General features: G+C 37.5%; 2 protein-coding genes across 2 annotated transcripts; both read right to left on the reverse strand.

Annotated features, from left to right (window-relative positions):
• Positions 1–373: 373 nt before the first annotated feature.
• On the reverse strand, positions 374–16,042 carry Arl8 (ADP-ribosylation factor-like protein 8). The gene is made up of 4 exons (XM_071679309.1): positions 15,829–16,042; positions 12,883–13,037; positions 8,156–8,317; positions 374–3,850 (listed from the first exon to the last, which is right to left on the reverse strand). The coding sequence occupies exons 1-4, from the start codon at positions 15,949–15,951 to the stop codon at positions 3,730–3,732; spliced, it is 561 nt and encodes a 186-aa protein (XP_071535410.1). The 5' UTR covers positions 15,952–16,042; the 3' UTR covers positions 374–3,729.
• On the reverse strand, positions 5,625–8,143 carry LOC139757977 (peroxisomal N(1)-acetyl-spermine/spermidine oxidase-like). Its single transcript, XM_071678913.1, has 2 exons — positions 6,903–8,143; positions 5,625–6,833 (listed from the first exon to the last, which is right to left on the reverse strand). The coding sequence occupies exons 1-2, from the start codon at positions 7,302–7,304 to the stop codon at positions 6,450–6,452; spliced, it is 786 nt and encodes a 261-aa protein (XP_071535014.1). The 5' UTR covers positions 7,305–8,143; the 3' UTR covers positions 5,625–6,449.
• Positions 16,043–18,891: the final 2,849 nt, after the last annotated feature.

Consider the following 18,891-nt stretch of genomic DNA (forward strand, 5'->3'; position numbering starts at 1 on the left):
ATGAAAAAAAAATCTTCATAAACATCGTAATTCTAGAGAAATGAATCATTCGCCACACTTTAGAGTCATACAGCAGTTCCAATTTTGAACGTCTACTCATGAGCTACAGCAACAACTCACCACTCATGAGCTACAGCAACAACTCACCACTGTCATCCATATAATCAAGACCTACCCGATATCCGGTAAACCATTCTCACAGTTTAAGCAAAGTGGCTCTAGAAGCTTTTTCCCTAAATGTTTTGGCTACTGCACATCTGAGAACATAAAAAGGTACAACAGATGACCTGCAGCAACACAACTTATGATGAAATTAGGTTTTCAGAGATCTAAAGCACCCACAGTAAGACCTATAAATGAAAAACAACAACAGTATACATCATGAATTTATTAATTCATTCATCCTGACCCTACCTGTGTACAAAGCATCAAATATTACGATAAAGTTACCAGAGCAGTAACACGTCAAGCAATATAGGGTACACATTACAGCCACAATACCCAGATGCCTGACACATTTTTTTGCAGCATTTACAGGAAGGAATATGCAGATATGAGGTGCAATTTTCAGTAGCATTTGAAGCAACTGTGATTTCCATAATCTGAGAGAAAATACTCTTCCAATTTTCCACCACATAGTGATAGATAGTGCTTGACAAAATTATCCAAATGAGTTAAATAAAATTTACAGCAACAAAGTGATGGGATACAAGGTTTTGGTGAAGCACCATTCCAGTGAGATTCTGAATAAAAATGTTACACCAAGAAAGTATAAATAATGATTCAAACCTCTAATGTCCACATTCTTGTCACTATGTTAATAAATTACCATCATGAGCAAGTAGGGATTTTTGACCAAGTGCAATCTAAAATGCAATGCACCTCCAGTTCAAGGTTTAACTTACTTAAACCATGGATAAACAAATATAATGGTGAAATACTTATAAATTAATGATAACAAAACATCACAGACTAAATATAAATATAAGCTTGGTAAAATATAACTACAAAATATAACTTCTGAATAGGAAAATCTATTGAATTATATAGCAGCAAACAAACATTTTGTTGGAAATGTGCAGTACCATATAGCCATTCACAACAAAAATTTGTTGAGCAAAACTACTTTTTTCTCTAAATTAAGAAAAAAGCCATGCTATATTTAAAGTAAGGATGTCACAAAGTTTTCATATAAGCTTTCATGCATTTGCATATTAAACATCTCCAATCTATATTTAGGTGTGCAGAGCAAATCATACTCTAATCAAAATCAATGTACAAATGTTCTAGTGTTTACAAAACACCAGTACTTCATATGGCTTTTAGAAGAAGAGAATCATTTGCTTGAATATATCTGAATGAGGTTTTCTATAAAAACAGGATTCGCTAAATAAATGACTAAAGTGTATATTTGGAACTCAGTGGTTAATAATGACCTTGTTTCAGGTATGGAGCTTCTTAAATGAAAACATGTCATCAGATACTGGGTAACAGTGAAAACAGGAAATGAATTCTCCGACTTACTAAGTAATAACCCTCAGCAGAAATCACCTGGCACAGTTGAAGAGTTATTTAAGTTCTTGCTACTCATCTATATACAAATACACACCATTTTATATATATATATATATATATATATATATATATATATATATATATATATATATATGTAATATATATACGTAATATATATACGTAATATATATATATATATATATATATATATATATATATATATATATATATATATATATATATATATATATATATATCAGTTCTTCCACTTAACAACAATTTGTATTCTTAGGGGTAGTTATACTATTATGATAGAATCCTTTCCTAAAAATATGTTAGTTTGTCATAATGTGGCTGGGGTGTATAAGAGGGGAAAAGATCTAAGTTCAGGTGCACAAACAATGGTTCTAGCAGTTCCATAGTTGTTGGGAAAGATATGTGTTGTTAAGGTTACTTAAATTCATACTGTATTCTAAAATAAAATATGTACAGAAGAGAAACAGACAATTATAGTCTTCATATAATGCACCATATCGAAACTTAGGTTTAAAAATGTTTAAATTAATTAAGGTTGACTTAAATACTGACAGATATAAGGGCAAGGTTTTTGCATGACTGACTGACACTTGTTTAGCCAATCTGTTTTAACACTTACTTTATGAAATGGTCAGAATTAGTAGTGATCAAGGTACTTTCCAATGATATAAAATATAAAGTAAAAATGATGATGTCATTCTAACCGTTTCAAAAAGCCACAAACTATGACATACGCATAACCAGAAAGTCATACCACCATGATACCCAATATTTTTGTAATACATTTAAAAAGCCTGTGTGCAAAACATTTAATCAATTACCATATATTAGCATAATAGATGATCAGAAAATTCTGCCCTCTAGTGCTCTGAAGTTAAGAGTACTCCCTAAAAAGAGTGATCTGCTCCACTATATAACACCATGCCAGACTACAGCAGTCACAGTCCTACCACTGGGAACACACACACACTCACACACACACACATACAAGCCAAATACACACATATATGGCTATCATACAAACATCAGACAAATGAAAAATAGCAATCAGTAAGAATGTGTGCCTTTGATGGCCTTTGTGTATCAAACTGCTGAGGAATGGCTGCCATCTAAATAAAAGATAATCACTATTAATAGTCAACTGGTCTTCAAATGCTTTTCAGTATATTCTTCAGTTACTTCTGAAATATATCTCTACCAAAATAATTACACGAAAATGTTTCCCATATTTGATTATTTTTTTGTTTCATCTTCACATCAATAAATTCCAGGATCTGACAAACAAATATATGATGGACAGAAAACTGTTAATCAACTATCTATTAAAATTACAAAAATTCACCGTCTGTCTTGAGACATACATGAATAAACTGCCTAGAAAAAACAAACCCAGTATGGATAATTTACATATGAGGGATATACTTTCAAAAAATATGTCCAACTGTAATTTATCTACAAATATCCTCCTCACTATCATTCTGGTCCGAAAATGCATCAAGAAGGATATCAAAATTACATTTATAAATCACGAGGCAAAATATTTTGGCTTCACTTTATAGAACAGTAAGCGTAAATGAGAAAAGACTGCCACCATTTTTACTCTTAAGTCTCTAAATCTTTAGCTCTCATTAGGTGAGGGAAAACCATCGTCCATATATCATACACACAAAACCATGAGAACATATTCAATGTACCTCACAAATAAATAAACTACTGACCATAAGTAAATGGCAGAAAACTTGCTTAGCCAAAAAATTAGTTTTCTGAAGGCTTTATTTTCATAGGTTTCAGTTCCAATACCTGATGTCTTAATTCCACCAGTTAACACTAAGAATTTTCAGAGTTTATCTAATCAGTCTATTTCACAAAAAAATTCTGAATCACACAATGAAGTTCAATGGAATATGCATGACTTTTTATTTCCAGAGCATTTTTAAATTACTTTGAGTACAATAGTTAAAACCCTATTCATCATCAATTAACAATTTCTACAATTAAATCTCTAAAGTTAAACAAATCAACCCCAGTCTATGCCCCAATCTAGAGTTCACAAAGTCCATTGAAATTTCTGCTCCATCTCCCAAGCAAACACTTGTCTCAACAGCCCATAAAATATCTGGACGCTTTTTAATTCCTCCACGTTTGGGAAGAGATGGCCGCAGATAAATGGGCTGCAGCTTAGCGGCCCCCAGATTTGGAATGGGAAATGAGCCACTGGAGTGTGATATCAATGTTGTCTTTTTCCTTGCAGGATATAGAGTAACAACAGATTTCCCTGTCCTGGATGGCTGATAGGTTCCTGCAATACACATAAAATGAATAATGATATAATCCTGTGTTAATAAAGTTTAAAACAAATAGTTTGGCTTAACATCATAACAAAATGTAAATAATTCCTAATATTTTCTCTTATACCTTACGTTCCTCCCACTTTATCGAGATAGCGTCAGGAACAATAAAAAATGGGCTTCCTTTGCATGCATCCATTCTCTAGCTGTCATGTACAATGTAATGATGCTAAGCCAAACCTCACAGGTAGTTCCACGATTTACTTTGACCACTTAATATATTCTGGTTCAGCCCTGGAACATACTGCCCCCATGTAAAACATCAATATAATTCATTCTCTCCCATGCATGGCTTTCATGTTGCTAAATGTTCAGATCATGGAACCCTAAAGCCTCCATCATTCCAACTTTCCATCTTTATCTCCTCCACACCCTTCTTCCCTCCATTTTTGACATACAGATACTCTTAGTCAGTATTTTTTTGTTTATCCAAATGTCAGAACACTTTCTGCACACAGTGGTCAGCTCTCTCATTCCTTATATGATCAACCTACCTCAAACCATATATTCTTTGAACATTTTGTTTCCAATGTATCCATTCTCTTCATCTCTTTTGGGGTGATACAAGGCTCACATCCAAAATAACATACTTGGGACCACTTTATCTTCAAAAATGCCTCTCTTTGTCCTAACAGACAATGACCTCTGCCTTTATACACATTCCTTATCGCATCCACAACTTTAGCTCCTTCTCTTATCCTATGACTCCCTTTAGCATCCACTTCCTCTAGGTCCTCCCCAATCAAACTTACACTCAAACCATCCTGTCTCAAACCCCCCTGCTGCACCTCATTACCCTACTCTTGATTAATACACTCCTAGATTGTGTTTCCAGCTTCTATTGCCTCTCTTAAGTATGCAACTAATGATGTAACATCTGCATCACTTTCTTGCCCAAGGCAGTAACTGTCTGTATTTACTGTCATTCCACAGTAATCAGTGCTGGGACCACTAAAATATGAAATCATAAAAAACACCAAACATTATTTTTCAAAGTCTATATTATAAAAATGGAATAATTTCTCAGAAGCAAATACAATTAATCAAATGTGCAAGGAATAGAGTGAATTGGAGCGATGTGGTATACCGGGGTTGACGTGCTGTCAGTGGATTGAATCAAGGCATGTGAAGTGTCTGGGGTAAACCATGGAAAGTTGTGTAGGTATGTATATTTGCGTGTGTGGACGTATGTATATACATGTGTATGGGGGTGGGTTGGGCCACTTCTTTCGTCTGTTTCCTTGCGCTACCTCGCAAACGCGGGAGACAGCGACAAAGCAAAAAAAAAAAAAAATATATATATATATATATATATATATATATATATATATATATATATATATATATATATATATATATATATATATTTTCCCTGGGGATAGGGGACAAAGAATACTTCCCACGTATTCCCTGCGTGTCGTAAAAGGCGACTAAAAGGGGAGGGAGCGGGGGGCTGGAAATCCTCCCCTCTCGTTTTTTTTTTCCAAAAGAAGGAACAGAGAATTGTGCCAGGTGAGGGTATTCCCTCAAAGGCCCAGTCCTCTGTTCTTAACGCTACCTCGCTAATGCGGGAAATGGCGAACAGTTTGAAAAAAAAAAAATATATATATATATATATATATGTATTTCTTTCATACTATTCGCCATTTCCCGCGTTAGCGAGGTAGCATTAAGAACAGAGGACTGGACCTTTGAGGGAATATCCTCACCTGGCCCCCTTCTCTGTCCCTTTTTCTGGAAAATTAAAAAAAATCTAAGAGGGGAGGATTTCCAGCCCCCCACTCCCAAAATAACCATGTACATGATACTCAAAAGTAGTATCCTAGTAGATCCTAGTCTTCCTAATCTGGCTCATAAATGATAGATAACATGAATATGTGTGCTACACTTAGGAGCCTAGTTATATTCCCAATATTACAGGATATAATATATACAAAGCTGCTTAAGTGACACTTATGGATCTGATTAGTTTTACTTTTCTAAGTATCAGTTTTCTCGGATATGATTAAAAACAAACATACATTTGTGACCTACATTAGCCCTATAAAGAGTTTTCTATATACATTTAATACAATTTAGTACAATAAAACTGTACTTGTCACCAATATGTAGCATCAATTGTGAAGCAAACTACTTTATTTCCTCCACATTTATCATAATATGTCATCTGATTTAAGAGGTCCCATTTCCACGGTCCCATGGGTGGTTTTATGAGGACTCTCTACTTTTATTCAAAAAAGCAATGTATATGTAACCTGAAAACTCAAAACAATACCTTACTGATCCCCAAAGCCCTTTATGACAGCACTTGCATAGTTATCTGCATAACCCTATGTTCAGCATCACACTAGTTTTGTGGAAGTTAACAGTTAGTTCCCTCCAAGGTTGGAGTCACTAGTCTTTCAAATAATCATGATCTAGTAGAAACTCAGATCAATTTGAAATACTACTGAAAGACACAACCTAATATTCTATACTATAAAGTAAGTCCTTCACAACTCATAAAGAGATGACCCTTTAATGATAAAATCCACTTTATATATTGCAAAATCATGTAAGAGCAATGCCTTCTACCCATGAGGATAAGTTAGCTGTGCCTTCAACATCCAGGACCACTTCAGGAGGGGTATCAGGCATATATAGTACCTGAGAAGCTTCATGGCCTGTTAGGTAGGCTCCATGAACTGTTGAGTAAAAGCTTGGATGGCAGTGTTCCCCTGTAAATAAAACTGCTGGCTTGCTGCAGGTGGGCTGCATGTAAAGCAGTTGGGATATGTTAGTTATATCCACTTGTGATGCCCCAACTCCTGCAGCTGTATATGAACCCAGGGTAAATGGCTGTGACCACCAGGTTGGGTTGATACACCTCTCCGGCTTAGGTATAAAGGGGTCATTCAAAAACAGGCAAAGGATTCGGTGCACTTTTCTGAGACAACATCAAATGGAAGAGTTTCCATGTATTTGGCTTCTTCTCCTGATATCCATGCTAAGAGAAGTGTTTCAGTTACTTTGGAGAAAGTAAATCTTCTTGAACCAACGCTCATTCACTGGTTCATTGGGATCCATAGGGTCCCACAAACAAAGCACTTCAGACAAACCAGGACTTAGAAATGGCCTCTCATATTCTAAATATATTTTGTCCACCACACCAAAACATAGTCTATTTACAGAATCCATCTTGTAATCTGGCAATGGTGGATCAAACATCGTTTTTCCACTTTCCTTTAATACCCCTAATGGTAGGGTACATATTACATGATCAGCAAAAAACTTCTTCCCATTTTTACAAGTCACTTCCACCTTAGGTCGTAACTTCCTTGATGGAGAAGTAGAAAGAGATGCACTTCCACTTATGCATTCATAATGCATGTATAATGCACCAAAACCATAGCTCCCTTTCCACATCCAGGCCCTACAAAACTTTCCATGGTTTACCCCAGACGCTTCACATGCCCTGGTTCAATCCATTGACAGCACGTCGACCCAGTATACCACATCATTCCAATTCCTGGCAAGGTGATTCATGTCCAGGATGCTCTACTAGTCTTGTAATGGGGGCATGCAATGAACACAGCATGGTTCTTGTGTATTCAAATCTATGCCTCTTCCATTATCAGTGTGGTTAATAAACTTACAATTCAGAAGTTGTTTTAAATGGTACACTCTTTTACTTTAAGTCAAGGCTTGGAGTAATGACCAAACCAGTGCTACAGCAATACCAGGAATCTGTGCAAACTTATAACTTCTCACTCAAGAGAAGTCCATCTTTTCCCTGCTACTGACTGTAGTACTGCCTTGAAGCTGACAGCCCATAAAAGAGGCCCTAAGTTTATATAATTACTTACCTTGCCAGTCTCTGCCTACAGGAGGATACATCATGAGTGACAAGTCATTTATGGTGAGACTATCACTGGAAGTACTATTTAGTCAAATAACTTGTCATTCCAAAGGAGTCCACATTTTCCTGCTACAGTGGTATCACAGCCACTGGTTACAGGAACCTCTAGAGAGAAGTCCTGAGTGACAAGGACTCTTTCATAAAATTTTTCTGGGGTAACTGTGCAAGCAGTCCTAATTCTCTTTTTCTCTAACAAACTCACCAATTACTTCTTTAAAACCTAGTATTGTAAAAGTTCTAAAAATCAATCTTTTATTCTTTATATTAACTCCATTTTCAAAGGGGAAAATAAAAGTGAAAAACAAATCATATAACTAAGTCTATACTGCTTTTACTTCCTTTAGGTTTTGAAACTTACATTCTCTCGATTAGTCCCTTTTCATCTAGGGCATTTGGAAGGTCCCTCTTGTTCCCTAGGACTAGAACTGGGATGCCTGCCAACTGTGGTTTGTCTAGAAGGTTGTGCAGTTCATTTCGAGATGCTTCTATCTTTTCTGGATCAGCGGCATCTACCATATATCTGGAAAAGATGGTTTTCCAGTAAATACCAAAGAATTACAATACTTTCTGGTATCTTATGCCAACCAAACCCATACTGATTAGGTTCACAACATGTTATAAAAATGATAGTCTAACATATTCTACAAATATTTGTTTTATCATTACTATTCTGAGATAAAATAAAATGTTATGAAAATCTCATTCTTGGTGAATTCATCCATACAGAGAAAGAGTAAACTAACTTAGATCTACATATGGGGGAAAAAAATCATGGAGATTTAAGTTTCAGATATGTGCACAGAGAATGTTTTGCATCAGTTTAAAGGGACAAACAAACTATAAAAGTTGGACCTCATCTTCAGGTACAGAAACCTTGAAATCAACATTTTCTGTCAAACCTTGTTTGAGTAAAGCAATCCATTACTGTGTGAAATAAAAACTAGTCATAATATATATGTTCAAGAGGCCTCATGTCATTTCACTCACATGCAAAGACCCTATTCCTACCGAAAATTTGCTATCTGCAAGAAAAATTTACCATTATGCGGCCAGCATGGTAGCGTGCATATTACCTCCAAAGATGTAACGAGGCTTGCTGATTCCAATAATGAAGAGTTAAGCTATCTCACCTGGCCCATCAACTTCTAATCCTTAAGCTGATCCCTCTCCTACAACATCCATATGTGCCTAACCTGTGATGCTGTGGTGGTGACAGCTCTTTGTCAGAACATTCTCCTCTGGATGTCATCCTGCCTATGCCACATTCAGGTAATGTAAAGTCAGACCAAGCTGACCCATCCTCTCATTACATCATGTAGATCACCACTACAATCTCCCATCACCAAATTCAATTGTGCTAATGTTACTGCTTATGTGGACAAGTATGCATGTCAATTTTTGAAGTTTTATCCGACTGCAGAATACCAGTAAAGTATTACACTACTGTATAATATTCCATTTTGTAACTACAGAATTCTCACTGATACAGCCAGCAGTTTTCCAAAGCAAACTAGTTTCTATAAGAACAAGGGCCCCTTCTTCTCTTTGAAATATGGAAGAGTTTACTTCAATTTAAGCAAAATAAATTTCCAACAATTCATGAAAGTACAAACTTATGTTCATAGTTCAAAAAACTTTTCTGTGATGTTTCTTAATCATATAAGAATAGAGAATTTACTTAGAATACAGTTTGCAACAGTTCCTTTCCCTACACCTCAAAATTTCTGGAACTCTCTACCCTCTCCTGTCTTTCACAATATCAGTGAACTTGTACAATTTAAAAGCAGGTTTTCTCTTCCTCCAAATTTCATAAAACTTTCCCTTGTCTCTTGGGATGTCACTGAAATGGGATGTCACTGAAATGGGTCAGGTGTGCTCATAAGTTGGGGCTGGATTGGTGCAGCAAGTGTGGCTCTTTCTTAATGTGCACCAGAGTTTGTTGTTGTGGGTCTTGTGGTTCAGTGTGCTAAGGAAGGAGTATTGGTTTTCAGCTTGACTTTCAGAGATTAGGTCAATGATGATGTTATTAAGAAATTGGACTTATTCTTTGATTTTTGATGGAGAATGGTTTGGTGTGAGGTGGTTTCTTTGTTTTATGAGGTGTGTAATTTGTTGGGAGGAGTTTAAGTTATATTTCTTTCTATGTTATTGTGGCATGCGCTTTTCGCTGGCTTGGTTGGAGATAACAATTAAGTGTGGGATTGCAAGATGTAGAGACGGGAAATCATCTCTACTGAAGTTTTGGTTTTGTTTCCATGTCCTGTGTAAAGACTGGCCAGTCTGCTTTTCTGTAGTATTTGTAGGTATATGGTGGCTGTGTGGGTTGGGTTGGTCATGTGAAGTATACATACCTATACATCTCAATGTATACATATATATGCACACACAGACATATATATATACACATGTACATAATTCATACTGTCTGCCTTTATTCATTCCCATCGCCACCTCGCCACACATGGAATAACAACCCCCACCCCCCTCATTTGTGCGAGGTAGCGCTAGGAAAAGACAACAAAGGCCCCATTCGTTCACACTCAGTCTCTAGCTGTCATGTAATAATGCACCGAAACCACAGCTCCCTTTCCACATCCAAGCCCCACAGAACTTTCCATGGTTTACCCCAGACGCTTCACATGCCCTGGTTCAATCCAATGACAGCACATCAACCCCGGTATACCACATCGTTCCAATTCACTCTATTCCTTGCACGCCTTTCACCCTCCTGCATGTTCAGGCCCCGATCACTCAAAATCTTTTTCACTCCATCTTTCCACCTCCAATTTGGTCTCCCACTTCTCCTCGTTCCATCCACCTCTGACACATATATCCTCTTGGTCAATCTTTCCTCACTCATTCTCTCCATGTGACCAAACCATTTCAAAACACCCTCTTCTGCTCTCTCAACCACAATCTTTTTATTTCCACATATCTCTCTTACCCTTACATTACTTACTCGATCAAACCACCTCACACTACATATTGTCCTCAAACATCTCATTTCCAGAGAGCGTTATTGGATTACGTGTTAATTGATATGTGCGCGAAAGAGAGACTTTTGGATGTTTATGTGCTGAGAGGTGCAATTGGAGGGATGTCTGATCATTATCTTGTGGAGGCGAAGGTGAAGATTTGTAGGAATTTTCAGAAAAGAAGAGAGAATGTTGGGGTGAAGAGAATGGTGAGAGTAAGTGAGCTTGGGAAGGAGACTTGTGTGAGGAAGTACCAGGAGAGACTGAGTACTGAATGGAAAAAGGTGAGAACAAAGGAGGTAAGGGAAGTGGGGGAGGAATGGGATGTATTGAGGGAAGCAGTGATGGATTGCGCAAAAGATGCTTGTGGCATGACAAGCGTGGGAGATGGGTTGATTAGAAAGGGTAGCGAGTGGTGGGATGAAGAAGTAAGATTATTAGTGAAAGAGAAGAGAGAGGCATTTGGACGATTTTTGCAGGGAAATAATGCAAATGAGTGGGAGATGTATAAAAGAAAGAGGCAAGAGGTCAAGAAAAAGGTGCAAGAGGTAAAAAAGAGGGCAAATGAGATTTGGGGTGAGGGAGTATCATTAGATTTTAGGGAGAATAAAAAGATGTTTTGGAAGGAGGTAAATAAAGTGCATAAGACATGGGAGCAAATGGGAACTTCAGTGAAGGGGGCTAATGGGGAGGTGATAACAAGTAGTGGTGATGTGAGAAGGAGATGGAGTGAGTATTTTGAAGGTTTGTTGAATGTGTTTGATGATAGAGTGGCAGATCTAGGGTGTTTTGGTCGAGGTGGTGTGCAAAGTGAGAGGGTTAGGGAAAATGATTTGGTAAACAGAGAAGAGGTAGTAAAAGCTTTGCGCAAACAGAATGTATTTATGCATATTTTCTTGAATTTTGATTAGAACAGTATTATACACCATAAACACTGGTTCTGGCCAATTTCAGTATAATAAAGGAACATGTAGTGCTGGTGAGCAGATGGTGAAGCCTGGTGAGGTCGACTGCTGGAGGTGGTGAACTGGGAGTCTGGTTGGTCAGTTGCGTAGGATGAGGATACGGAAGGCTGCAGCTGATTTAGGAATAGTTTACCAAATGTATTGTGGTTGTGAGTGTTTGAGCCAAGCGAGATGGTGGACAATGAAATCCCCAGAGATGTGTGTTGGGTATACTGGTCAGGCTTTGCAGCTAGGAGTTCTTCTGGAGGGGAATGTGGTGCGGACAGGTATGAAGTGTTGATTATGTTGTAGTTAGCAGTGAGAAGTTTAACTGTTTTGGGCTGTCATTGTCCGTGAGCTATTTTGTGGAGTCAATGGTGTGGTTGTTTGTCTTGTCTTATGATTGTACAGGTGTAGAAAGGCAAGGTGGTGGATCTGGATGTGTGTGTGTTTTCTTGGAAGAGGGCTATGTGGACGTTACATTCTTGGAGTTGGTTGAGTGTTTTTGTGTGTCTGTTTCTGATGCCACTTGCAGGATACTTACTTTGTTAACCAAATCAATCAAGTATAATGTGGATAGAATAATGAGGACTATGAGAATACAAGTAGCTGAAACAGATTCTTTAAGTAATGAACATACACTAATGAATACAGACAAAAGGAAGATTAAGAAAATCACATTAAATGAGCTGTACAGAGAACTATTTTTGTATGACACGAAGTAAAAAGGTGAGAAATATTGCTAAAACAGCATACCCCAGCAGGTGAAACAGATAAAAGGAAGATCGAAACACTGGTACATATAAATATATGAGGAAAAATAAAACATGAAGATTAAAATCAATAGGGAAGGATAGTATGACAATGAGCATGAAAAGAGTATTTCATTGGAAGAATCTGTTGGGATGTCCAAGAGATTTTGATGTGTGAAGACAATTGTGCAAAAAAAAAAAAAAAGAAAAAAAATACATAATACAAGATACTTACGAACAGTGTACAAGAAAAATGAAAAAATTATTCGAAGTCCAATGCAGCAAGACATGAAATAATGTCATTTTCCATATGCTAATCAAAAAAATGGTACCGCAATCATTACTTACCATCCAACATTCAATTCTTAAAAATATATACATTTTTACAAAATATGTAAAACAAATAATACTCACACTATGGCATTTACACCTCGACAGTAACGTTCCCACATAGATCTAAACCGTGGCTGTCCTCCTATGTCCCAAACTTTAATGGTAACGTTACCCTTTGTGATCTTCCGCATGTTGAAACCCACTGTTGGGATCATATCTTCACTGAATTGTCCTGACTGGAAAGCCAAATAAAGCACATTATAACCAATATATCAAAATTATATATATACATTATATTCTTTTTTATTATATTTAGTTGGTCTCCCGCATTAGCGAGGTAGCACATGGAAACAGATGAAAGAATGGCCTATCTCATCCACATACACATGTATATACATAAACACCCAAACATGCACATATACATACCTATACATTTCAACGTATACATACAAATACATACACAGACATACACATATACACACCTGTACATATTCATACATGCTGCCTTCATCCATTCCTGCAACCACCCTGCCACACATGAAATAGCACCCCCTTCCCCCTGCACGTGCGCGAGGTAGCGCTAGGAAAAGACAACAAAGGCCACATTCATTCACACTCAGTCTCTAGCTGTCATGTGTAATGCACAGAAACCACAGCTCCCTTTCCACATCCAAGCCTACAAAACTTCCATGGTTTACCCTAGATGCTTCACACGCCCTGGTTCAATCCATTGACAGCGCGTTGACCCATCGTTCCAATTCACTCTATTCCTTGCACGCCTTTCACCCTCCTGTATGTTCAGGCCCTGATCGCTCAAAATCTTTTTCACTCCGTCCTTCCCCCTCCAATTTGGTCTCCCACTTCTCGTTTCCTCTACCTATGACACATATATCCTCTTTGTCAATCTTTCCTCACTCATTCTCTCCATGTGACCAAACCATTTCAATATACCCTCATCTCTCTCTCTCTCTCTCTCTCTCTCTCTCTCTCTCTCTCTCTCTCTATATATATATATATATATATATATATATATATATATATAAAGATATATATAAAAAGACTTATTCCTAAACTGCCTTGTGCTCTCCCCACAAAAACATACAGACAGCACAACTCTTCTTGATCAGTGGTCCCACCCCTAATAGATATGGCCAGCTGTCAGAGCACTGAGAGAACACCATACATGGAGATCCTTGTAATAGAGTATGACATGGTTGATAAGAGTTCCTTTGTGGAAATCACTATGAATATAAGATGTGTGAGGAAAGACACAAAAAGTAGTAAGGGGTTTTTATCAATAGCATGAGGCATGCATGAGTGGGAAGGGAAGAGGATGAATTGTTTCAAAAGAAGGTTCCTTCATAGATTTCAACAAAATCATTATCCAAGCCATTACAGAGCCATACTACAAAGACAGAGAGGGTAATATGACTCAAACTCCTCCCCAAAAGTTGTAGCCCTGATAAAGTAGAGAAGCATGCTCAAAGACCACTCACCACTGATACAGGCTCTAGAACATGTCCAAATCCAAAACACCACCATTAAACACCATTGGTGACCAAACTATTGAAAAGCAAAGAGCAAACTGGCACTCCTTCCTTAACATAATGAACCAAAAAACCAACAACAACCAAATTTAGGTGAACAATGAAAATACACCTAAACTATCCAGTCTTAACATATGAAAAACTTACTCAAAAAAACTTCCTTATCCCATAAAACAGATACATACTTCTAAAACATTTAAAAAAAAATCAACCACAAATAAACCAAACCCTAAACAGAATAATGATGAAAAACCCAGACAAAATCCACCCTGTCACAACTGTTGACTCACCTTTCACTCTCACTGACACTTACAACCCAATAATAACCCTAGGAAACTGTCTTGCAACAACAGAGCCTGACAACAGAATCCCAGGCCCAAACACACACCAAAAACAATTCCAGCTTACATAAAATCCTGAACACATGGAAACTTGCTTACATAGTATTCACCCAGAAACCTTTCAAACTGCCAAACTCCCCTTTCTCCTACCGCTGGTATCACCAATTTCTAAACTCAAAAAACCTGATCATCAATCAATTCAAATTCCTACTCTCATCCACACAGTTCATCCTGGAAGGCTTCAACCTGCCACAACCACCTTTGCAATCAGTGGAGGTAACAAATATCAACAAAGCATATCACAGTGTTCCCAAATGTATATCTTCACACAAAGATACTTGATACCATTATCCATTCAAAGGACAAAGGGTATCTAACCAGCTTCCTCTTACTATTGTGATGATAAACTTTCTTGTGTGGTAAATTATTTTCAGCTTTATGTTACATCACAAACTCATGTTCCAATATAATGAAAATGAGATATTTGTTTTGTAAGGAAGGAACACAAAAAACTTGAAAGGAAGAAAGGGTTGATACGGTTACAAACAGACTGTAACATGTAATTACCGGTACGAAACAAAAAAGAAAACCCATACAAAACAAAGAACTATTCATGTTTTGAGAAATATACACTCTCAAGCAGGTTTATACATGGTACAAACATCAAAAGCTGAAAGATATGTCGCAAGGATTGAAGAAATGAAGAGTGCAAGGGAATAAACTAAATATAAGGTACTTATCATCGACAGACAAAAGATGGATTCAAACAAATAATCTGCTGACAATTTCTAATTTCAACTGTTTTTCATACGATAAGGCCTAAGTATTACCCATTTGTGATGAATGGTGTAACCAATCAGCCTCACATTACATCATTCTTATTCACATTGTTTCCTACGTCGTGCTCATCACAATGTCTTAGGCCTAACTTATGCCTGCAAGCGATAAACACTATCTTATTTCCCTTAACTGACTCATTCACTCCTTTTGATTGTAAAAACATTTAATATTAACCCAAATCTCTAGCACCAAATTTCATTTATGCGTTGAATAGAGAAGAAAGAAAGCTATACTTTCTTCGTACCTTAAACTGTGCTTGCGACACGAAATACATCCCAATGGCAACGCCTTTAACTTACGGCAATAACATTGACGAAGGTCGTTTTGCCTGAGTACTGAAGGCCCACCAACGTTAGTTCCATCTCTTCCTTCCAAAAGAGGCTCTTGAACCAGTCTAATATTCTGTTGATCAACGCCAGCATCTTGCAGGGTCTTCTGTCACTGGTATATGCCAAATTCACCCTATTTCTCCCAGCGTATGACTAAACAGCAGCACCCAAACACCTATAGACGAAGTGACCGATATTTTGCCTCGTAGGATCGGCGATTTAAAAAACAAAAGAACATGCAATTTTGGTATCTCTAAGGGCAGAGATCTACTAGTCATCTGATTTTTAACGTTTCTGAATCTTTTATTTTTCTCTCAATTAATCATTGGACTACACTTTGTATCTTTCAGAGATGTGAAAATGGGCTCTTGACGGGATATCTCTTAATAAACTTTCTGGATACTCGAAACAGGTGAGTAATATCCCATGACTTTCGAAATTTTCTTTGAAAGGGTCATACAAAAATATAATCTGTTTATAATGAATTAACTAGTATAGGGATCTTTTACATATATTTGTAAAAATGGTATAAACAGAGATCTAAGTAAAACTTACGTAGGATCTGTTACGTCAAATTAATAAGGGAAGATGAATGCAGAATTAGCTTTATATGTAAAGCAAATGTGCTTTATAATATATTACCCAGTATGTATTTGCCTTCAAAGCCAGGGTTGGTATCATACTCATATCACAATCATCGATTACCTAGAAGCGAAATCTAAAGACAAACATAGATTGTTGCTCACGAAAAACATTGGAATCAAAGTTTATGTGAATGATTCACCGACTGTGTGACCATGAGTCATTCTCTACGCGAGTACACTCCTTCAATTTATTGTGTCTGAATCTTTTTCTTCTCTCTTCTGCATTTTTTTTACGTGCACACGTAATTATATTTTTGTATGTGCGAGTTCTACACTACTGATACAATCATTGAGACTCCTTTACATCGTATGCATTCAAACTTCCATCGCTTAGCTCATTCAGTATGACCACATCTCTCCCTGGCTATGCACGTATGTGTAACTGTGTGTGCATTTCCGTGCTTGTCTAATTACCTTTTTGTGGAGTTGAGAGAGTTCTATACTCGTGGTGCCCTAGATACTGAACTTTATGTATGACGAGACTTTGCCTCTTGGCAGGGGCAAGTGTATTGCGCTCACCACAAGGATATTTTGAGTTCAAAATAATTATTTGAGCGAGTTACGCTCTTCTTGCTACAACAGGTAATGTGTATTTATATACTGAATGTCAGCATCCCACATGTTGGTGGAACGGAGAGATACATCAACCAAAGACAAGCAAGGGACATTGACAGCCACTGTAATGCTCGTTCTCGAACCCTTCCGTTCTGATTCACAGGCAGCAGTACTTCCCAGGTCGTTGGCTGAATGCCATCTATTGCCTGTGCATATGCTTGTACATGCACGTATTTGTGGTTGTGTATGCATGTGTAAGCGCTTATCTGTGCTTGTGCACGAACGTGAACGTTTGTGTGCTTGTACTGTATGGTGATGGAGGTCTTCATTCATGCAGCCCCATCTCTTGAACTTTCTCCATTACAACACAGCCTTTTAAACTTCTTAAGGTTGCTTGCATTCACACTTTAGTTGATTCCATTCAACCATCCATTCTCACACCAGCAGAAGTACTTGTTTAAAAAGGAAAATGTGATTGGGTGATTCCCTACTCTTCTCTCCTCCATGGAAAGTAAATCAAGATATGTAACCTCTCACTGTAACTCAGTTCATTATAGTATCATTTTTATTGATTTCCCTGAACCCTCTTTGCGCTTCTTCAACAAGATGGAAGAGTTCTTACATTACCCATATCCTAATCTAGCTAGTAACCAGCCATTTTAAACTGTCCAAGTCACATGAAGGAACAGGCGTTTACCCTAACGTACGTCCTGACATGGTAGTGTGTACTGGGCCAGCCATGGGTGGACATGGGCTCAGGGCATGTGCACTAGCCTTTCTAGAAAGGATAAGGGAAATACTCCAGTGGGAGATGTATTCCTATGCTGCCGGATGACTGCTTCTCGGAGAGCTATAAAGGCGCATTCTATTCAAATGTTTACTGAAGGTTTGTGAATTTATCTGGGCCCAGAAATAGCACAGGGTTGTGTTTTGGATCTATACATGGATGGCTAGGCTCGACCCATATACACATTTGGGTAGGAATGGCACCATGTCGGATATTTCTTTGTATATTTCTCTGTCTGTCAAAGGTCAGTGACATTATTAAACGTCTCTGCAGGATCCTCACATGTGTTGTATGCTTTCTGACATTCGGTGAGCTATGGAAAATGAGTAAGCAGTGATTAAACCTCTTTGTTTAGTGAGGCAGAAAACTGGAACCTCAAAAAAATCAACCCTGTGATGTAGGGCAGACTAGTTCTGCTGCTGTCTACGATATACATGGCATGGCAGCAGGACCAGTTCAGCTCGTCATGTTCCTCTAGTGTGTGACCGATAACAGCTGGTGTGGGCGTATTCAGACACGACAGCTTCATGTTTGTATAAAAAGCTTTCTTTTTTCAATTTGTTGTTTCGTATGAATGGTATTATTCCTGTTCTTATATCTAATTCTAAATTAGAATGATCTATTATGATAGACACAAAGGTAGCTTTTGTATTGCCTTTTCAATACTTTTTTTGGAATTGTCACACTCCAGGAAGAGAATAAACAGTCGTAGTAATTGAAAGGATAATACGAAATCCTAGAGGCACAAAAGGACAGGTGCACAGCGCTTAAAAAGCCACTCAAGTTAAAAAAAAAACATGAAACGGATTTCATAGTAAGGACAGAAACGTACATATTGCCATATGTAAATACATAAAAAATACATACACACGCATGCGAATTTTACTGGATGCAGTCATGGAACCCGCTGAAGGTAGAATATCTGTTCTTGGTAGCAAAGTTAAATGCAGTGTACGGTAAAATACGCAGTGATAATAGTCGCAAAGACCATTCATAGTACCGTACTTCCAGGCTGGGGTCGTAGAAACATAACAATGAGATGAATTG

The sequence above is a fragment of the Panulirus ornatus genome, chromosome 29, assembly GCF_036320965.1.
Source record: "Panulirus ornatus isolate Po-2019 chromosome 29, ASM3632096v1, whole genome shotgun sequence".
In the NCBI taxonomy this organism is placed as follows: Eukaryota; Metazoa; Arthropoda; class Malacostraca; order Decapoda; family Palinuridae; genus Panulirus; species Panulirus ornatus.